At 41.8% G+C, this 21349-nt stretch overlaps 1 protein-coding gene across 2 annotated transcripts in view; it reads left to right on the forward strand.

Annotated features, from left to right (window-relative positions):
* rhobtb1 (Rho related BTB domain containing 1) overlaps positions 1–16764 on the forward strand; it is a 92863-nt gene extending 76099 nt beyond the window's left edge. For both annotated transcript variants that reach the window (XM_078565888.1, XM_078565887.1), the window contains exons 6-10: positions 1350–1468; positions 8339–8489; positions 9833–9921; positions 13297–13402; positions 15358–16764. In XM_078565888.1, the coding sequence (XP_078422014.1) occupies positions 1350–1468; positions 8339–8489; positions 9833–9921; positions 13297–13402; positions 15358–15524 (632 nt within the window). In that variant the 3' untranslated portion in view covers positions 15525–16764. The remainder of the gene's footprint in view (positions 1–1349; positions 1469–8338; positions 8490–9832; positions 9922–13296; positions 13403–15357) is intronic.
* Positions 16765–21349: the final 4585 nt, after the last annotated feature.

The raw sequence follows: 21349 nt of genomic DNA on the forward strand, positions 1-21349 counted from the left end.
CTTGTTACTCACAGTCAAACAGGTAGCAAGAAACCACACAGTTTAGTTTGGAAGAAAATCAGTTTGGAAAAATCTAATATGATTTGAAATTTAGCCTGCTGCATTTGCGTTTAAGTATCTTAATTCTTAAATTTGAGTAACCGTGGACTCTTTGCAGTGTATAAAAATAAGAAGCCGTGACTAACATTGAAAAGATTAGAGTTCCAGTGCCAACTTCATTGTTTCACTCTTCACCAGTAACAGAATATGTGAAGCTTTTATCTGTTTTTATGAATTTATTTTTCATTCTGGTCTCCTGTCTAGGCCCAAAGCACTGGAATTCCCTCTCCCTATTTCTCTACCTTTCTTTCCTCCTTTAAGATGCTCTTTAAAACCTACTTCCTTGACCAAGCTTTTGGTCACCTGGCCTAATATGACCCTGTATGATTCAGATTCAAGTTTTGTTCCATAATGTCTTATTATATTAAAGGCACTCTAAAAATATAAGATGTTATTGTTTATTCTTGTACTTCTTATATTGTTTCTCCTTGATAACAAGAGAGTCAAGGGTTATGAGGGGCAGGCAGCAAAGTGGAGGTACGGCCATAATCAGAGCAGCCATGATCTTATTGAATGACTGAGCAGACTAGTGTTGATTCCCTAGGGCAGGCAGCGACATGAGCCACTACCTGCACGCCCTGTTCTTCATTGATATTATTGAAGAATGCCATGTAGGCCACGCAGGTAGCAGTCCATGGTGCTGCTGCCCCAGTGAATCGATGGAAGTTACACAAAATTTCTTCCCTGGATCTTATCTGTAGCTTCATTGCAGAGAAAACTGCTTGGCATCAATGCTACAGCTATAGTGTAAATGCCTTCACAGGTTTAAAGCAATTAGTTTGCCTCATTTGCCTCTTGGGCACAGCCTCTTCCTTTTGATAAGAGGTGGTGAGCAGTTTGTGACTTTATTTGGATCCAACAAAGCATTAGAAGAAACTGAACAAACAAGATGAAACCATACCACCAGAGTTGACTTTTCAGAAACTAAACAGTTCAGTTATCAGAGAACACTTGTGTATATGTAAAATGTTAGTTCTTGCATATTAAGCATAATATCAGGTAACAATCATGATAATGGATGGAATATTTAGAGGGTAATTTGTTTAAATAATTTTATTCTTGGTGCCAAGTTGTCTGAGGACTAACAATCTGAAGTATTTATAGCATGTAACAGATGCAGAATTCAATTATCCCCTTTCACAACTGCTTAGAAGAAAGCAATTAGTATGTAGTTACAGTACTATTTTACAATTAGGTTTTTGCAGTTACAATGTCAGCAACAATTTTTTTTTTTTACCTTTCAATGGCAGATGTGATGCTTAAATTAGAAGATGGGAGTATTAATGGCCACAAGTCTTTGTTGATTTCTAGCTGTGAGTGGATGGCAGCAATGTTTGGAGGGTCTTTTCAGGAAAGTTCAAACAAAGAGGTTGGTGCAATAAGCTTTATATTTATAGAGAAAATGTACTAATTGTGTATTATATTGTAAATTTAGTAAAAGATTGAAAATGTTATGTCTGTGACTTGTTTCATGGCTCCCCTGGCTAATACAATGAGCACCTGGGCAATGTAGATCAGGGAAGGTTTTAGCCTCCTGTGGGTTAGCAGATCTCTGGTGTAGTGGTGGGAATGCCTAAAATTAGTTTTTGTGCCTCTGTGGTGGGGAGCTCCAAAAGTCCCTTTCCTGATTGTGGTCCCTTCTGTCAGTGAAAGGTGAAGAAGGAACCAAGCTCGGCTGTGGTGCTATTGCAGCTAAGTATCTTCCCAATGCTCAGGGTTGAATTTCCCATCTTTTTTTCTCTCTCCATCTCTTTTTGGGCACTATTGAGATGCTAAAGTCAGAGAAATATGCTACTATGGTCTTACTGCTGCAGTAGTATCCCCAAAAACTTGCATTAAAATTCTCATTAAAACCTGGTAGTCTGGTGTACCATCCTCTGATTCTGTTCCTTCCTGCTCTCCCCCTGACCCCCTCATGACATGTAAATGAAGAGAGGTGGTCCTATCCTTGGTCTCCATGCAGTTTTTTCTAATTACCACCACTAACCTGACCTCTGAGGACCCCACCACAGTATAAGCATCACAACCCCTACGGTGCATATCACAGGGAGATGGCCATTTTGGATTTTCTGACTGGAGCCTGCAGAAACTATCTACTCAGTGATTTCTTTTGGTTGATTCTTGCTCTAGAATTCCTCTGAAGACTTCTCCTGACCAGTTATAATGAGTACTTGAGTAACTTCCTGAGCTGGGGGAATGGATTTCTAGATGGGAATCCCTCCATTCCTGAGTTTGAAGAGGAGGATATGGAAGTTGATGGATTGGAGGCTCCTAGAATGTGGCATCACAGAAGAGTTTTGTTTCCTACACCGTCAGTACCCTCTCCTCAGGGTTTATAGACCTAGAAGGCCTTTTAGATTCCTGTCATTCAGAAGGCTTCACTTCCCCCAGAGCTCTTATCAGCTGCTGGCTGAATACCTGCAGCCCACTTCTACCAGGAAAACAACATTGTCTAGTAGGGAAAGTGACCACAGTCTTGATTTTTTTTTTGCTGCTATTGAATCCTTCCAGGCAGCTCCAGGTGATTTTTGTCACATTAGCCACCGGCATACTCTTATATAAACAAGGTCACTATGCTATTTAAGTGGGCCTCACTGTTTATCACCTTGTACATGGTACTTGGGGAACAATATAGTGAGATGTCTACTTCAGCAGAATGGCAGGGTTCCCACAGGTGCAAGGAGCAATTAACAGAACGTGTGTAGCATTGAAAGCCTCGTACAACAACGCCTTCAGTTTCATTAACAGGTAAGGCTTTTATTCAGCAGGTGTCCAGGTAGCGTGTGATTCCAATCATCTTGTCTCGCATACTAATACCCACTTCATATGAAACTGTCAGGAGGCTTCTTTCATAATCCAATCTACCATATCATCCATAATTTAGAGCTGTGTATTAAGGTAGTTCATTGGTGATCAGGGTTTACCATACAGTCAAGACTTATTATGCTAGTAAGACTCCAATGAATACACTGATGCCCATGAGACTGTATGAATTTCAGTAGCGCTGACTATGGGCATTCTGAAATCTCATAAAACCAGTGTAATCCTGCAGTACAGCGCAGCTAGAGTCATAGTGGATTTATGCATCCTGCATAATATTTCATGGCAGAAAGGATTCTTCCTGAAGGTGAAGAAGACAACTATGATGAAAAAGATTTGGGAGGGCCCTCCAATCAGGTGGATGGGGCACCAGAAGGAGAGGTGGTGGAACAGGAGAGCAATCCACTTGCAACTAGACAAAGAACTCAACAATTAGAACTGAGGGCTTTAATTTGAGAAAATGAAAACCACACCCCCCCCCCACCATCAGCCATCTCCTTGCCTCATTCACAGTTGCCTCACAAAAATATGCATTCCTAAAGGTTCCTATACCATAATACACTCTCACACGTCATCAGCCAAGCCTGCTAACATGTAATTATCCATAGATATCAAGGAATGGCTGAACACACTGGGGTCAGCAAAGATATGGGCTGTGACAACATCTCAGCTAGCTGCCCCCGTAGCGAAGTTGTTCTAGTACAGCTACAACAATGGCACCTACCTGATAAAATGGAAAAATTGACCAAAAAGCAGGATAAATCCATTCTAACCAATTACCATCTATCAGTCTACTCTCAATCTCCAGTAAAACAATGGAAGGTGTTGTCAACAATGCTTTCAAGCAGCACTTACACAACATTAATCTGCTCACTGCTCAGTTTGCATTCCGTCAGGGCCGCTTGGCTCCTGACCTCATTAGAGCCTTGGTCTAAATGTGGACGAAAGAGCTGAATTCCAGAGATGAGGTCAGAGTGATTGCCCTTGACATCAAGGCAGGATTTGATTGAATGCAACATCTAGAAGCCCTAGCAAAATTGAAGCCAATGAGAATCGAGGGAAAACCCTCCACTGGTTTGAATCATAGCTAGCACAAGGAAAGATGGTTAGAATCATGAAAACTTGCAAAACAGAAGGAGGCCATTTGGTCCATCATGACCATGCTGGCTGACGAAGAGTTACCCAGCCTAATCACACCTTCCTGCAGGTCATGGCTGTTCAAATAGACATCCAAGTACTTTTTAAATATAGTAAGTTTCTCCTTCTCCCTTTTGGAAGTGAGTTCCACGTTCGTACCACATTCTGGATGAAAAAATGTTTCCTCATCTCCCCTCTAATCTTTCTGCCAATTACTTGAAATCTATGCCCACTGGATTTTTACCCTTCTGCTAAGGTAAATAGGTTGTCCTTATTTACTCTATTTAGGCACCTCATAATTTTCTACACACCCCTCAGCCTCCCCTGTTCCAAGAAAAACAACACCAATCTTTCCTCATAACTAAGGTATTCCTGACAACATCCCTGTAAATCTCCAGTGCATCCTGAATGGTATAATCACATAATCTAGTATAAGTCTGTAACATGGTGACCAAAACTACACAATACTCAAGCTGTAGCCTAACTAGTGTTGTATGCAGTTCTAGCATAAGCTCTATTGCTCTTATAGGAGAACATGTCATATGCTTCCTTAACCAGCTTACTGACCTGTCATGTTACCTTTAAGGATCTGTGGATATACACTCAAAGGTCTCTCTATGCCTCAATACTACTAATTATCCTCTCATTGTGCATTCCCTTGCCTTATTGCACCTCCCAAAATACATTACTTCACACTTGATTGAATTCCATTTTCCACTTTTCTGTCTAACTAACCAGAGCATCTATATCTCCCTGCAGTCTAAAGCTTTCCTTATCACTGTCAACCACACAGCCAATTTTTATATCATCTGTAATTTCTTTATCATTCCCCCAACATTTGAGTCTAAATCATTAATATAAACTACAAAAAGTAAAGAACTGAGCCCTGTGGAAACCCACTGGTAACAGGCTTGAAGTTGCAAAAGACCTGTCAACCATTACCCTTTGCTTCCTGCCACTAGCTAATTTTGAATCCAACTTGCCATTCTCCCTTTGACCTCTAGGGCTTTTACTTTTTTGAGCAGCCTGCCATGTGGGACCTTGTCAAAGGCTTTGCTAAAATCCATGCAGACCACATTCACTGTGCTGCCTTCATCAACCCCATTTGTCGCCACCTCAAAAATTTCGATCAAATTTCAATTATCATATCTACGCAAGTAATGGTCGATCTCGTGTAAAAGCCAACACCAGCCCACCCCCCGCCCCCCCACTTACTTTTGGCCAAAAAGTCATTTGTTTTTTCATATACCTTGTGTATAAGTCAACCCCTGACTTTTAGCCAAAAAATTCAAACTCTTTGTACTTACCACCCACTTGCTGCTATAGTCAAACTCACCCTGGTGCAAACCTACTCAATAGTCACAGAACAGCACACCATTGAAGGCGGCAACTCAGCTCCTCATGTCTATGCACGTGATGTCAAGGCTACCACCTTGCTGGTGCACGCTGTGTTCCTGCCAATCCCACCCTCCTTTATGGCATCATGAATGAATGGCAGATACACAGCCCAGTTCAAAATTTGTCTCCTCAGCAATCTCAATGATTAATAATTGTGCAGCAGCTAGTGAACTCAAGGTGCCAAAGAAGAATGTTAGAGACTGGAGGAAGCTCTTTACACAACTTAGGCAGATGTCTAAGATTAAATTCTCAAACAGAGGAAAGCCTAGCATGTGGCCGCAGTTGGAAAATGAAGTTGCAAAATACGTCAAATCTGGCAAATCACCAAACTCTCAGTTTCTCAAGGAACTATTTGAATCTTCACCCTGAAACATGTAAGAAAATTAGTCATTGCAGATTTCATAGCCAGCTCTGGATGGTGTACCAGGTTTATGAAGAGAAACAATTTTGTACCGCGACAGAAGACCAAGATTTCACAGCATCTCCCAGCAGAACTTGATGACAGGCTTATCGCATTTCAGCAGTTTATAATCAAACATTGAGAAAAGAATGGATACAGGTTGGCCTGTATTGGGAACATAGATGAGACTCCTATGAATTTTGACATGCCAGCCAGTCAAACGGTGAGCAAAGTTGGAGAGAAACAGTGTTAGTGAATTCAACTGGCCATGAAAAGAGTAGATGCACAGTTGTGCTGTTGTGTTTGTCGGACCAAGCAAAGTTTAAGCCAGTGGTGATATTCCCAAAAGGAGCAGTCATTCATGTTCATGATAAAGGATGGATGGATGAAGGTAGCTTGAAAATATGGCTGAGGAGAGTTTGAGTGCTTCTGACCAGGTGGATTACGTAAATTATAAAAACCTCACCTGGGACATGTTCTGGATCAGACCTTGTCAATGATGTTGCTGAAATTAGATTGCAAAACAGTGATATTGTAGTGATTCCCAGTGGTCTAACCAGTCTTGTTCAACCATTGCATGTCTCTTTAAAGAAGCCGATATATTTCCAAGTCAGTTTGGTGTGTGGCTCGGAGGGGAACATGCAGGTGGTGGTGTTCCCATGCATCTGCTGCCTTTGTTCTTCTAGGTGATAATGGTCGTGGGTATGGAAGATGCTGTTGAAGGAGTCTGGATGAGTTCCTGCAGTGCATCTTGTAGATGGTACACACTGCTGCTACTGTGTGTCAGTGGGGAAGGGAGTGAACGTTGAATGTGGTGGATGGGGTGCCAATCAAGCAGGCTGCTTAATCCTGAATGGTGTCAAGCTTCATGAGTGTTCATGAGCTCATCCAGGCAAGTGGAGATTATTCCATCATACTCCTGACTTGTGCCTTGTAGATGGTGGACAGGCTTTGTGGAGTCAGGAGGTGAGTTATTCTCCGCAGAATTCCAGTGGAGTTCTGCAGGACTCGGTACTAGGTTCCTTGCTTTTTATAGTATACATCAATGATTTAGAGTTAAACGTAGGGGGCATGATGAAGAAATTTGCGGATGATACAAACATTGGTTATATTGTTGATAGTGAAGAAAGCTGTAGACTGTAGGAAGATAACAATGGACTGGTCAAGTGGGCAGAAAAGTGGCAAATGGAGAACTGTGTGGTAATGCATTTGGAGAGGACAAACAAGGCAAGGGAATACACAATAAATGATTGGATTCTGAGATGTGTAGAGAAACAGTGACCTTGGAGTGCATGTTCACAGATCCTCAAAGGTAGTAGGACAGCTAGATAAGATTTTCAAGAAGGCATAGGGGATATGTGCCTTCATTGGCTAAGGCACAGAGTATAAGAGTAGGGAGGCTGTGCTAGAACTGTTTGGAATACTAGTTGGATCACAACTAGGGTTCTGTGTACAGTTCTGGTCACCACATTACAGGAAGGATGTGATTGCATTAAAGGGGATACAAAGGAGATTTACGAGACTGTTGCCAGGAATGGAGAATTTCAGCTATAAAGAAAGATTGGATGAGCTGAGATTGTTTTCTGTAGAGCAGAAGAGGCTAAGGGGAGAGTTAATTGAAGTGTATAAAGTTATGAGGGGCCTACATACAGTGGATAGGAAGCACCTATTTCCCTTAGTGGAAAGGTCTATAACCAAGGGATGTAGATTTAAAGTACTTGATAGAAGGGTTAGAGGGGAGTTGAGTGATTCACTTAGAGGGTGTAAGGGTGGCAGAGGCAGAAACCCTCATCACATTTTTTTTTAAAATGCTTGGATATGCACTTGAGGTTCCAAAACCCATTGCGCAATGGATCAAGTGTTGGAAGGTGATATTCGATTGCAGCACGGACATGTTGGGCAAGAATAGCTGCCTCCTGTGCAGTAAATTTTTCTATGTTTCTAAAACAGTCATCGAAGCAGTTGTAGCTGCTGCAACAGCAGCCACTAATGTCCTTAGGATCTTTTCCGGTTATTACCACAGAAGTTTCCTGTACTATCACTCTCCAGGGTATTCTGCGTGTCATGAAGAAACTCACTGCAAAATTTTGCTGATTTGTGCAGTTTTCCATTATCACAATCATATGCATTGGATTGTTCCTTCTGCCTGCGTGCAAGCTCTATGATCCCCAATGATGAATGGCAATTCCTAACTTCCCTTTTTGTTTGCAAACATCAGTAATTACTTTTTTATTGTATCAAATGAAACCAATTTGGTGAATGTAATAAAGCAGGAGTCTTAAATGTTTCATGATGGGGAATAGATTTATGATAGTCCCTTCTCATGAATATCCAAATTTAGATTAAAATGATTTTAATTCACTTTATAGTCACTGAGTTGCATGTATGCAATTTTATATTAATATTTAACACTTTTTATTAACCATTAATATATTATACAGCGCTTGAGAACAAGGTTTGGTTATATTTTGTTTTTACTTACAGGTTTACTTCCCCACCACAAGCAAGGCTTGTATGCAAGCAGTTCTGGAGTATCTGTACACCAGCCAATTCTCATTCAGTTCAAAACTTGACCCAATTGAGCTGATTGTCCTGGCAAACAGGCTGTGCCTTCCACGTTTTGTGGCTCTGACAGGTCAGTGCTAAAGAAAGGACATGAGGCCATGTAACACATCAGGCAAGAAATAATCCCGACTAGAAAGAGAAATATTTTACCACTAGACTTCCAAATAGAAATTAAGTAGCACCTTGTGTTTCATAAAATATCGCAAAAAATTAAAATTTACATAAATTATATTGCTCTGTTTGAGACCAATTATTAATGCATCACAATAGGAATCTAGGATCAGCTTATTCCATCTGTAAAGTAAAAGAAGAGAGTGGTTCTCTGGTGAATAGAACACCTTGGGTGGAATCTAACCTTGGCGATAGGGGTCTCGCTCGCTAGTTGGGACAGGAGTCGTGCATCGCCTTCAGAATTAAGCCCCCTCAGGCACTTAACTGATCAGCATCTGGCCTTTCATGGGATTTAGGACCTGGGGCGAAAGTCTAGCCCTCTCGAGAGCTGCCAGCCAATCAGAGGTTGACAGCTCTGCATTGGTGGCAGTGCCACCAGGAGTCGTGGCTGCTGCCAATAAAGCACCCAGGGAGAGGCTGAGGATCGCTGAATAACCCAGGCCACAGGTGAGTGAGGCGGGATGGGGGTGCTTACAGGGAGGGGTTCATAGCTTGGTGTGTTGGAGAGGAAGTTCGGAAGAAAAAGCATGGGGTGGCTTTCGGTGGGCTACCCCTTCCTGATACCGGGTCCCATGATGAGACATTGAGTGCTTTGGGACCTCTTCCCCAGGGATGCCACAAGCAAACCCAGGGTTTGCACCGGTCTAGCTGCATGGTGTGTCCCCTGCCCACCACTGGTGGAGTACTGTCCGTTAAGGACATACATGAGCCTTCCTGGCCCAGACTTGTGTAAGTGGAGGTGGCAGGGTACCCACCTCGAAACCTCCCTGCCCCCCCTCACCCCCAAACTATTGAAACTTAGTGGGAATCATTTTGACATTGAATTATGAAGTCAATGGAAATAATCCAATATTACCCATTTTCACACAATCATCCAAAGAGAAAATTCCACTCATCATGTAACTTCCTAAAATGAAATATTGTGAGATCACGCCTTTCCACCAGACATGACTTAAGTCTCATGGCCATAATCATATCTCAATGATTTGGAAAGTTGAATGCTTTGGGGGGTAGAGCAAATAAGGCTAGCATCTTTTAGGTCTTACCTCCTCAATGTTAGTACTGAAAATTTGGGAACATTTCATAACCAAATGACTTATTTAGTATCATGTGCCAGATGGGAGCATTCCAGATTATTTTGGTGAAAATAATTCAGGTATATTATACTTAATCACAATTTGAGTAATTTTGGTTTGTTTTCCATTTTCCTGTTATGTAATTGTATACATTGCTCCTTTACAGAACAATATGCTGTGCAGGAGTTGTTGAAAGCAGTAAAAGAAGGTGATGATATTGATGGGGAGGTGTTAACATACCTGGAACTTGCCCAAGTAGGTCATTTCCTTAATGATAATAGACATTAAACTTTAGACTGACAACTAGCATAAGTGCCTCATGAATTGGTATATAACCCAGGAAAAAACTATTTTGATACAAGTCTAACTTTAACACTCCTTCCTTGGACTGTTTCTTAATACCATTGGTGGTAAATTAACACTCCTTGGGATTTATTGGCAATGGATGTAATACTATGCAGAATCAAGCGAGCAGTGCTATACTGAGGGAGTACTGCACTGTCAGAGGTGCCATGTTTCAGGTGATATGTTAATCCGAGGCCCTCTTTGCCCTCTCTAGTTGATGAAAAGATGCCACGGCACTATTTGGGAAAAAGAGAAAGTTCTCCACAATCTCATGGCTAATATTTATCCCTCAAACAACATCACTAAATAGAAAATCTGGTCATTATCTCATTATTGTTTGTGGGACCTTGTTGTGCACAAATTTGTTGCCATGTTTCCTACATTACAATAGTGACTACACCTTAAGAGTACCTCATTGACTGTAAATTGTTTTGGGATGTCGTAAAGTCCTGAAAAAAATATGTAACTGCAAGTCCTTTCCTTTTAATAATTGCATGTTCCTTTAGTGTCAGCTCCCTTGATATTCTTGAGGGATCTGCAATCTCTTGCTTGGGGAACCCCTGCAGAACATCGGGGCTAGATCAGTGGATGGGGGGGGGGGGTGGGGGTGGAAAGGCAGGCTCATCACTCTACCCATCCCTGCTTTGCTGGTCTGATGTTGTTAGAAGGAACAGGACTGGCAGGAATGATGTCATCCAGTAGAAGTTCCATCAGTTCCTCCAATCCTGCACCAGTTTAGTGTGTCGGACAATGCCACACATGAGGTTTGCAATTTGATTTTCCAATGGCAATGATTGATTGCCATAAATAAAGTGAAAACAGAACACCCGAGCTTTTAAAGCTCTTAAAAGAAAGCCATAGCTTTGCACACATCTGACAGAGCAGCAAAGTGCTGCCAGACCTTTACAGTTCCGCCCCAGCCCACTCTTTTGCCTGCTCCCAATTAGGGAGATGCCCAAGAAGTACAGTAAATTGCCTGGGTGCCTACCCCTTTTATGCCAGTGTTCCTATCCTTGGGATTTGGGGTCAGCTGCCAGGTGGAAGCCCTGCAGTGCCACGCTTCAGATGAGGCAACTGATCAGGAGTTTCCAGGGCTATTCCAATTTCCCCCACCATGATAGAATTAGCTGAGTGAATTAAGGCTTTTTCATAAGAACATAACATATGTAAGAAATAGGAGTAGGGTGGCCATTCAGCCCTTTGAGTCCACTCCACCATTCAGTGAGATCATGGCTGATCTTCTACCTCAACACCATTTTCCTGCACTATCCCCGTATCCCTTGATGTTTTTAATGTGTAGAACTCTTATCGATCTCAGTCTTGAACATACTCAACGACTGAACCTCCGCAGCCCTATGGGGCAGAGAATTCCAAATATTCACCACCCTCTGAGTGAAGAAATTCCTCCTCATCTCACTCCTAAATGGCCTTCTCCTTATTCTGACACTGTGTCCCCTGGTTCTAGACCCCCAGCCAAGGTAACATCCTTCCTGCATCTACCCTGTCAAGCCCTGTAAGAATTTTTTTACATTTTAATGAGATCACCTCTCATTCTTCTAAACTCCAGAGAATAAAGGCCCAGTCTATTTAATCTTTCCTCATAGGACAATCCCTCCATCCCAGGAATTAATTTAGTGAATTTTTGTTGCACTCCCTCTGTGTCAAGTATAGAGCACTTGGGAGACCATACTGTGCACAATACTCTAGGTGTGGTCTCACCAAGGCTCTATATAATTGCATTAAGATATCTTTACTCAAATACCTATACTCAAATCATCTTGTAATAAAGACCAACATACCATTTGCCTTCTTAATTGCTTGCTGTACCTGTATGTTAGCTTTCAGTAACTCATGAACAAGGACACCCAAGTCCCTTTGAAGTTCAACACTTACTAGCCTCTTGCCATTTAAGAAATACTGTATTTCTGTTTTTCCTAACAAAGTGGACAACCTCACATTTCTCCACATTGTATTACATGTGCAAAATTTTTGCCCACTCGCATAGCCTCTCCAAATCCCCTCGAAGTATCTTGCATCCTTCTCACAATTCTCAGTTCCACCTAGTTTTATGTCATTTGCAAAGTTGGAAATATTACATTTAATCCCCACATCTAAATCATTTAATCCCCACATCCAAATTATTTAATCCCCACATCCAAATCATTGTTATAGATTATGAATTGCTGGAGCCCAAGCACTGATCCTTGCGGTACCCCATTAGTCACAACCTGCCAACCTGAAAATGACCCGGTTATTCCTGCTCTCTGTTTTATATCCATTAACCAATTCTCAATCTATGCCAGTATATTACCTCCAATCCTAAATGCTCTAATTTTGTTTACTAACCTCTTATGACACAAGTCTAACTTTAACACTCCTTTCTTGGACTGTTTTTTAAACCATTAGATGGCAAATTAACACTCCATGGGATTTATTGGCAATGGATGTATTACTATGCAGAATCAAGCGAGCAGTGCAATACTGAAGAAGTACTGCACTGTCAGAGGTGCCATGTTTCAGGTGATATGTTAAACCAAGGGCCCCTTTGCTCCCTCTAGTTGATGTAAAAGATGCTACACAACCTCTTGTGTGGGACCTTATCAAAAGCCTTCTGAAAATTTAAATATACCACATCCACCAGTTCGCCCTTATCTATTATGCTAGTTACATCCTCAAAAAACTCCAACGGGTTTGTTAAATATGATTTCTGTTTCATAAATCCATGTTGATTCTACCATTATTTTCTATATGTCCTGTTACCACATCCTTTATTATAGATTCTAGCATTTTCACTACTACTGATGTTAGGCTAACAGCTCTGTAGTTACCCATTTTCTCTCTCCCTCCTTTCTTTGGTAGTGAGGTTACATTTGCCACCTTCCAATCTGCAGGAATCATTCCAAAGTCTATAGAATTTTGAAAGATGACCACCAATGCTTCCAATATCCCTGCTGCCACCTCTTTCACCTTTTTTCCCCTATTGTTCTGTTAACTCAGTTGTCATTGTGTTAATTTAATTTAATTTTAGTTTAATTTAAAATTTCTCTCTGGTTCAAAGAGAGATTGTGGCCTTACTGTTGGCGTTCACCATTCTAGTTCCAAAAATGCAGCAGCTGAGGGATGACAGTCATTTACTTGAAAGCTTCTGTAATTCATGTTTAACAATTGCAGGCCGTTCACATTTCTGATATAAGCATAATAAGGAACTTAATATAGATATCCTATATATTACACATTGCAGCTAATCTTAAAAATACTTTTTTTCTTCATCCCCTATACTTGTAGTTTCATAATGCACATCAACTGGCAGCTTGGTGTTTGCATCACATTTGTACAAGCTACAACAGCGTTTGCTGCAAGTTCAGGAAAGAGATAAAGGCAATATCTCCTGGTAAGAAACAAAATATTTACTCTGGTTTACTTGTATCATTAATTAAATTTCAGAGACATGGTAATGCAATGAATTAGTAATCCCTTCTCCAACCTCTGGGGCCTGTATTTGAATCCAAGCCAGGCTGATAGAATAAAAAATCTCTCTGGTCTTGTATGAAATTGTTGAGTCAATATAAAACAAATAACTAAATGGCAAAGGTTACAGCACACAATTCTCATTGAGAACTAAGATGATCAGCCTGGACAATAATTTAAACTTATTGCAGCATATCTGAGGTTGGGACAGCACAATGTTGGACTAAGCTCACAGCATGTGCTAAACCTTACCAAGGTGTGTTCAGCACTAATATGGAATGATTGAAATTGCATAAGTGTTTCACTTCCCCCAGTATCTTGATGCGCATGAAACATTCATTGGGAAAACGTGTGCATTGGATCTTCAAGAATTACATTCACCTGTCAGCTCACTTACAGCACAGTGGTCATGGAGTGGCACGCTACCCCAGAATACCCCACAGCTATTCACTCCCACATGCCTCCGTTAGACTTTTCTCCATGATACCTAGCTACCTGCCCCCTTTGCTCCCTCTGGAGCCAGTTCCCTCAGCTACTGTTGCACACACACATGTGCTGTAGTGAGTTGGTTATTCTGGGCCTTTCACTTGCATCTTGCAGCACTGGCTCAAGAATAACTCTGGCAAATGGTTTAAAGCTGCTTTCTGAATGATGGTTCACAAAATGAGGGGAGAACTTGTTAAAGAGGGTAACAGTATCTTTAGTGTGTAGTAATGCCCAGCATGACTAATAGCAATCAGCTGATAAATGTTTCAACATTCCCTCACAAAGCCATAAACAACTTCGCTGTAAAATCTAGTGGACAAGTATTACCATCATGTAGCATTTGTTTTAACGACCTTCAAACCAGGCAGTACAATAACACAAATGACCTTTTACATTATCTTTTACCCATGCTCTTACTGCTAAACAGTAAAAAGGAAAGATTCTCTTGCTTAAGCTGACAGCTGTATCTTTCTATATAGGGTTCATATTTATTTGACTGAGTTTTAATTACATGGAAGCTGAAGGTGCCTAAGGCACCTGCAAAAGATCATTTTATGCATCTTTGAATGGTTACCTTGGAGATGATCTCTATTTTGCTGGTCTATGTATGTTATATCAACAGTCTAATGTACACTATAGACTTGTTGCATTGTTTAACAGGATTTAATTGTTTTCTGTAAATTCAACTGCAGAAGCCTCCTTCACTAGAAGACCAACAGCAGATATGGTCTACTGCTCGGCATTCAGAATTGCTTCATTTGAATTGCCTCTTGTGCTAATTCATTAAACTCACTTAATTTGTACCACTGGATTCAAGTTTTTGAGCAACAATTGACTGAATTAACAGTAGCCTGTAGTTAGTAGAAAAGAAACAACCTAAATGTGTTCAATTTTCATCAAAGTTTTTTAACACAGCGAATGGTTAAGACCTGAAATGCATTGCCAGAGAGTGTGGTGTCAGATTCAATTGTGGCTTTCAAAGGGGAACTAGGCAAACACCTGAAGAGGAAAAATATGCAGGGCTACGGGGAAAGGGCAGAGGGGTGGGACTAGGTGAGCTGCTCTTGCAGAAAACACAATGGGCCGAGTGGCCTCCTTCTGTGCCAGAACTATTCTGTACTTCTAAGTTTATCACTTCCCAGGATTTTTACAAAAGTGTTGTTCAACCTAGATTATGTAGACTAACAGTTATAGCTTCCAGTAATTCTTGTGTGCAAAAGTTGTGAAGATGTACACTAATTAAAGTTGTTCTTGTGATTTGCATTCTCATTAGCTTGACTAAAAACTTGTTTTTTTAAACCTTTAAATTGATTTGCATATTCTAGAATATAGGACTCTTACGTTTGCAGCGAAACAGTTCAGATTTATAACTCTTACCGTTTTAATTACTAGAAAACCAAGAGTATTTTGAGAAGCACCGTTGGCCACCTGTGTGGTACCTAAAAGAAGAGGACCACTACCAGCGAGTGAAGAAGGAACGCGAGAAGGATGAGGTTGCTCTTCACAAGCATCATTCGAAACGCAGGTGGTGCTTCTGGCACCATTCTACAGTTGCCTAAAACCTCCAGGAGAAACCAACTCTAGCAATTAGCCAGAACATCCTGTGCATTATTAGGTAGATTAAAAACATACTTGTCTTAACTCTGTTTACTGTAAAAACAAATAAGTGGCTGACTGTCTTGGGATGATCTGCCATGTGTATTTAAACAATCATTGTTGCGTTTGAAGCACAACCCTCTTGTCCAAAAAAACAAATGCTTGCTGTAACAAACTGGTCCCATGTGGTGCCTATAGATTGGTTTAAAATACTTTTAATATAGATTACCTGTCAACAGTGACATTTCTTTTGTTGGCAAAAAGAATTGCCACTGTTGCGTTTTAATTCAAAATAAAATATTTAATTATTTTTGTACCGGTGTTGGCTATATACCTTTGTTGTAACCAAAGTAGAATCAAAAGAAGTATTTGTTTTTAGGAAACTTATATAAATAGAAGGGCTTAGTAACTAATCCATGAAAGGAGGTGACTTACTTCTATATGGACCTAAACACATACAAATAACTAGGAGCCGTTTGCTGTTCTCTCTACATGTATCTTTCTGGTCACGCTGTTTTCTCTCACTATAGTTATCATTATTACTGCACAGTTTCTGTACACCCCAAATGTTAGCCTACAAAATAAAACTGAAGCTATGTGTTATTTAACAGTAAAGTTTTGAAGTGTTAGAGATTGATTGAATTGGCAGAGTGGCAGTGATTGAATTGGATTATTTTGAGTGGTTGGAAAGTAATGTACTAAAACAAAAGCAAACCTCTGTGGATGCTGGAAATCTGAAATGAAAACAAAAAATGCTGGAAGTACTCAGCCGGTCAGACAGCATTTGTGAAGAGAGAGACAGAGTTAACATTTCAGTTCAATGACTTTTCATCAAACCCTTTCATCAATTTGAAGGACCATTGACCTAAAACTCTAACTCTGTTTCTTACTCCACAGGTGCTGTCTGATCTGCTGAGCTTTTCCAGAATTTTCTGTTTCTTTTTAATTAATGTACTAAAGTTTTGTTCAATCCTATTTTTGCCAAAAGTTTTCTGCATGTAACTATATTTCGTTACATACGTAACATCAATTTACTGTGACTGTCAGCTCCTGACACCAAGTGGCTGGTTCACTTGGTTGCAGTTTCCTTAGCCTTCAATCTTTGTGCTCATTACCTTTCATTTTTTACATCAATAAAATTAAATAAATGTTGTGATTGCGTCATGGTAGAATTGTAATGTGAAATAACACTTTTTTTCAAAAGATTAGTCTGTTTTTTCTTTTCTATTATAGTTTCCTTACTATACACGTACGGTATATTACACAAAAGTAGTATTTGTTCTGTCGGTTATCTGAGTTATATAAAATGAATTTTCATATGTTAGCAGGCTTCTGAAATAAGTACTTTATAACTAGTTAGCACAATCTGATGGAAACGACTGTGTAAAATATGCCACAATTTAAAAAAGACTCTTGCCTCTTGTGACCTGGAGGACATCCCAAAGTGCTTTAGTTAATGAAGTACTTGTGAAGTGTAGTCACTGTTGTAATGGAGGGAAATGCAGCAGCCAGTACATGCATGTCAAGGTTACACAAGTAACAATGAGGTAAATGGTGTAACCTTGTTTTCGTGGTGTTGATTGAAGGAAAAATATTAGCAGGATAACACTGCTCTTTAAATAGTACCATGGCATTGTTTTTACATCCACCTGAGAAGCTAGAAAGGGCATCTGTTGGATTCTTTGTCATTTTAATCACTTCTCTCGCAGATGAAAACAAAGATGTATGAATATACAATGCCGTTTTTTAAAACTGTCCTCCCTCAGGCTCTTTAAAAAAATGAACCTGAGACTCTCGGGATTCCCAGCAATATTCCCTTATAATCCATTCTAACACAGTGGGTTTCAAGACCTCAGGTCTCCCCACAACTACCAGGAAATACTACAGACTCCACAGAATAGGCAACAAAAAAACAATGGAAACTGTCACAGAAACAGTGGAACATGCCAATGGGTGTACTATGTTTGGCTTAAGGGAAAAGAACAGTTAGTTAGAATTTGGGCTCAGTGTCCCTAATAAAATCTGCTGGTTTATAGAAACAAATGTTGTTTTGCATTAGGCAGGAGAAGGTCCTTGACATTCATAGAACCAGTGCCCCATCAGAAAGTCAGCACTTTCAGGAGAGTGTGGGTGAAAACTGAGGGAACATTCAAAGCAAGCAAAACATGATAACCAGTGAACTGACAATACCCTTCAGACTTAAAAAAAACAAGCTACACTTCAAAAAACATAACAAGTATTCACATGAGTCACAAAGCAATGGCTGGATTATGAAATCTTGAAGACGGACACCCAGAACAGTTGAATGATAAATTACAAATTCTCGGTGAGTCTCGGTGAGTGCCAGCATATAAATTTCTGTGTTATTGGTACAAAACACAAACTTACAACATTCTGCAATGCCACCATCATTACAAAACAACATCAACTTACATTTATGCAGCACCTTTAAAGTAGTAAAACAACTCAAGTTGCTTCATAAGAGCATTAAACAAAATTTGAAACAGCCATATAAGGAGATATTAGAATGTGACCAAAACCTTGGTAAAAGAGGTAGGTTTAATGAGTGTCATTAAAGTGGGGAGAGCTACAGAGATTTAAGGAGGCAGCTCCAGAGCTTGTGGCCTAGACTGGCAATAATAAAAGGATTAAAATTGGGAATGTGCAAGAAGCCAGAATTGGAAGAACAAAAGTCTTTGAGAGCTGTCAGGCTGGAGTTACAGAGTTAAGGTGGGGTGAGGCCATGGAGAAATTTGAAAGCAAGGATGAGAATTTTAAAATTGAGCTGTTGCCACACCATAATCCAGTATAGATCACCAAGCCATAGAGATCCTGTGTGAATGGGACCTAGAGTTACATACGGGCAGCAGAGTTTTAGACGAGTTCAAGTTTGTAGAAAGTGGAAGGTGGAAGGCCAGCCAGGAGATCATTGGAATCATCAAGTCCAATGGTAACTAAATCAGCTTCAGCAGCAGCTGAACTGAGATAGGATAGAGACGAGCGATGTCGCAGTGGCATAAGTGGCTTTGATGATGCAGTGGATATAGTCATAAACTCATCTCAAGGTCAAATAGGACTCTCAGGTTGAGAACGGTCTAGTTGGGGTTTCCTGTACGGGCTGCTGCTGCACACCCTTCAACTCCTTCCTTGCCTTCGCCCACTGCCTGGACACGCCTTGTTGCCATCTGGTAGCAGAGGTCCACAGTGGAGGGCTCTTTACTTGGGAGTTCTCCCACTCACCATCGGGGACCTGGGGTGGAGGGTGTTGCACGCGGCCATCCCATACAACCATAGGTTGTTTTGGTTCATGGTCTCCCAAGATGCCTGTGTTTTGCAGCCTTGTGTAAACATGCACCATGTTTACATTTCATGTTGTAGGCTGCACCCCCCTTTTTTGTTGCTTAAAAAGCCTTTTGTTTTTGTTTTTTTTACACTTCAGCCCCACGCTCCTGATCGTCGGACACCCAGTGTGGAGAGGGGCAGGGAGGGAGGAGGACCTCCTCACTACTCCTGGGCCTGGCCAGGCTGGACATCAACAGGTTCAGGCAGCGGGTGATCAAGGGAGTCATCCGGCCTGACTCTCTGTCCCTCTTCTGCGACTATATTTGCGATTGGGTGTCCCTGGAAAGGGAGCAAGCAGTGTCTACTGGCACGATAGAGGCCTTCCATGTGCGGTGGGCACCGCGGGGGCTGGGGTGCTTTATAGACCGCTTTGATCACATTTTGGTTTAATGTTTGTAAGTTTCCTTTAACATTTGGCTTTCAGTTCACAGTGTCCCTTTAAGGGGCTGTATCTTATTTTGTCCTTAAATTTCCCTAATTTAGTTTATTGGTTTGATCAAAAGGAAAGCAGTGGGTATCTGATGTTAGAGTGGAGAGAATGGTCTAGTTCAGCCTTAGTATCCAGGGAAAGGGATGGTGTCAGTGCTTAGGCAATGGCTTCAATATTTTCAGTTGGAGGACGTTTCTGTGCATTCAGTACCAGCAGGTATTCCAAGGTGGAAGGGGCTACAGAAGACTCCACTGTTCTGCTATCAGGATTTACAGGCAGCGATGCAGCTACCTCAATATGTCTGAGGTGCAATGCTGAAACTCTCCGGGGAGACTGTGACCTCTGTTTGTCAGATGATTGGGCCTGAGATCAACTGTGTGGGTGAAAACCCCATGCCAGTGGCGCTGAAGGTCACAATGGCCCTCAACTTCTATACAGCCAGCTCTTCCCAGGGCTCAGTGGGGGATCTGTGTGGAGTCTCCCAATCAGCTGTCCACAGTTGCATCAAACTGGTGACAGAAGCTCTGTTCAGGCAGGTAATGATATTTATTCATTTCCGTACAACGAGGCAGCCAGGCTGAGTAAGCCAAAGGCTTTGCAGCGATTGCTGTGTTCCCCTGCACCCAGGGTGCAATCGACTGCACACATGCGGCCATCAAGGCACCAGCGGGTCAGCCGGGTGCCTTCGTTAACAGGAAGGGCTTCCACTCCATGAACGTGCAGATAGTGTGTGATCACAGGATGCTGATTTTACAAGTCTGTGCAAGGTACCAAGGCAGCTCCCATGACGCTTATATCCTCAGACTCTCCCAGGTGCCAAGGCTATTCAGTGCCAACTGGTTGGATGGCTGCTGGGTGATAAGGGCTATCTGTTGAAAAGTTGTCACCCACGAACAGAGGCAGAGCAGCGTTATAATAGGAGTCATGCCTCCACAAGGGCGGTGTTAGAGAGGACCATAGGTCTTCTGAAGATGCACTTCCGATTTCTGGACTGTTCAGGGGGAACACTATAATACCCCTCATAGCGGGTGTCACTGATAGCGTTTGCATTCTGCGCTCTCCACAATCTGGCACTGGCAAGGAGGGACCCATTGGAGGAAGAGGATCTTGAGGTAGTTCCACAGGCCGCAGAGGATGAATCCAGAAGTGAGTCAGAAGCGGAGCACCGTGAGGAGAACGCTGAGGGCATGGAGGTATCCTTCAGGGAGGCAAAGACGGGTTGATCTAATGCTCCTTCAGCTAGGCTGCCGAAGATCTGTTTCCACTTCATGCCAGGGCTGCCACCTCCATCCCAGATGTCTGAAATGACCCTTTCATTTGAACCCAAAGTCCACTCAGTGCCGGTACATAAAGTTTAGAGCCACTCACATCCAGCATTACACGCTGGCATAGCCTGCACCAAACAAAAAGTGAAGCATACTCAGGTCATTACAACAAAAGCAAAATTTATGTAATTTTCACATTCTAAACAAATTAACATTACCATCTCTGGTGTTCATTTCCCATCAGTAAACATATAAACGAAACATTATAGAACAGAAGATCACCTGTGACTCGTCCCTCTTGTGCTCATAAACTTATGTTTAAGAATGCTGCGTCTTGGTGCCCCACCATAGCTGGCCCCGGCATTGAAGGCAGCCTGCTCACTCTGCTGTCTTGTTGGCATTGGCCAATGGAGCCTGTGCTGGCCCTGCCTGGGAGGGAGCGGCCAGTACTATGGCTGGCATCTCCCCAGTCATTGCAGCCTCATCAGATGCCATAGTAACTGGCAGAGGGGCGGAGGAGCTGCTGCCATCATCCAGAGCGCCCTGAGAGGAGCCCACAGAAACAACAAGCAGCTCATGTGCCAATGTGAGGTTGCTCTGGACCTCCCTGCTCGGCATTGATGGACGGGCACCTAGCTGGGATACTGGGTGCCTCATCCATCTCCCACACTGGTAGTGACCACCTGAGGCCATTGCCTGTGTGAGGGCTTGCAGGTCCGAGTGCAACCCCAGGAACCCCTGATTCTGTCCC

Source organism: Cetorhinus maximus, chromosome 20, assembly GCF_964194155.1.
Source record: "Cetorhinus maximus chromosome 20, sCetMax3.hap1.1, whole genome shotgun sequence".
Taxonomy (NCBI): domain Eukaryota; kingdom Metazoa; phylum Chordata; class Chondrichthyes; order Lamniformes; family Cetorhinidae; genus Cetorhinus; species Cetorhinus maximus.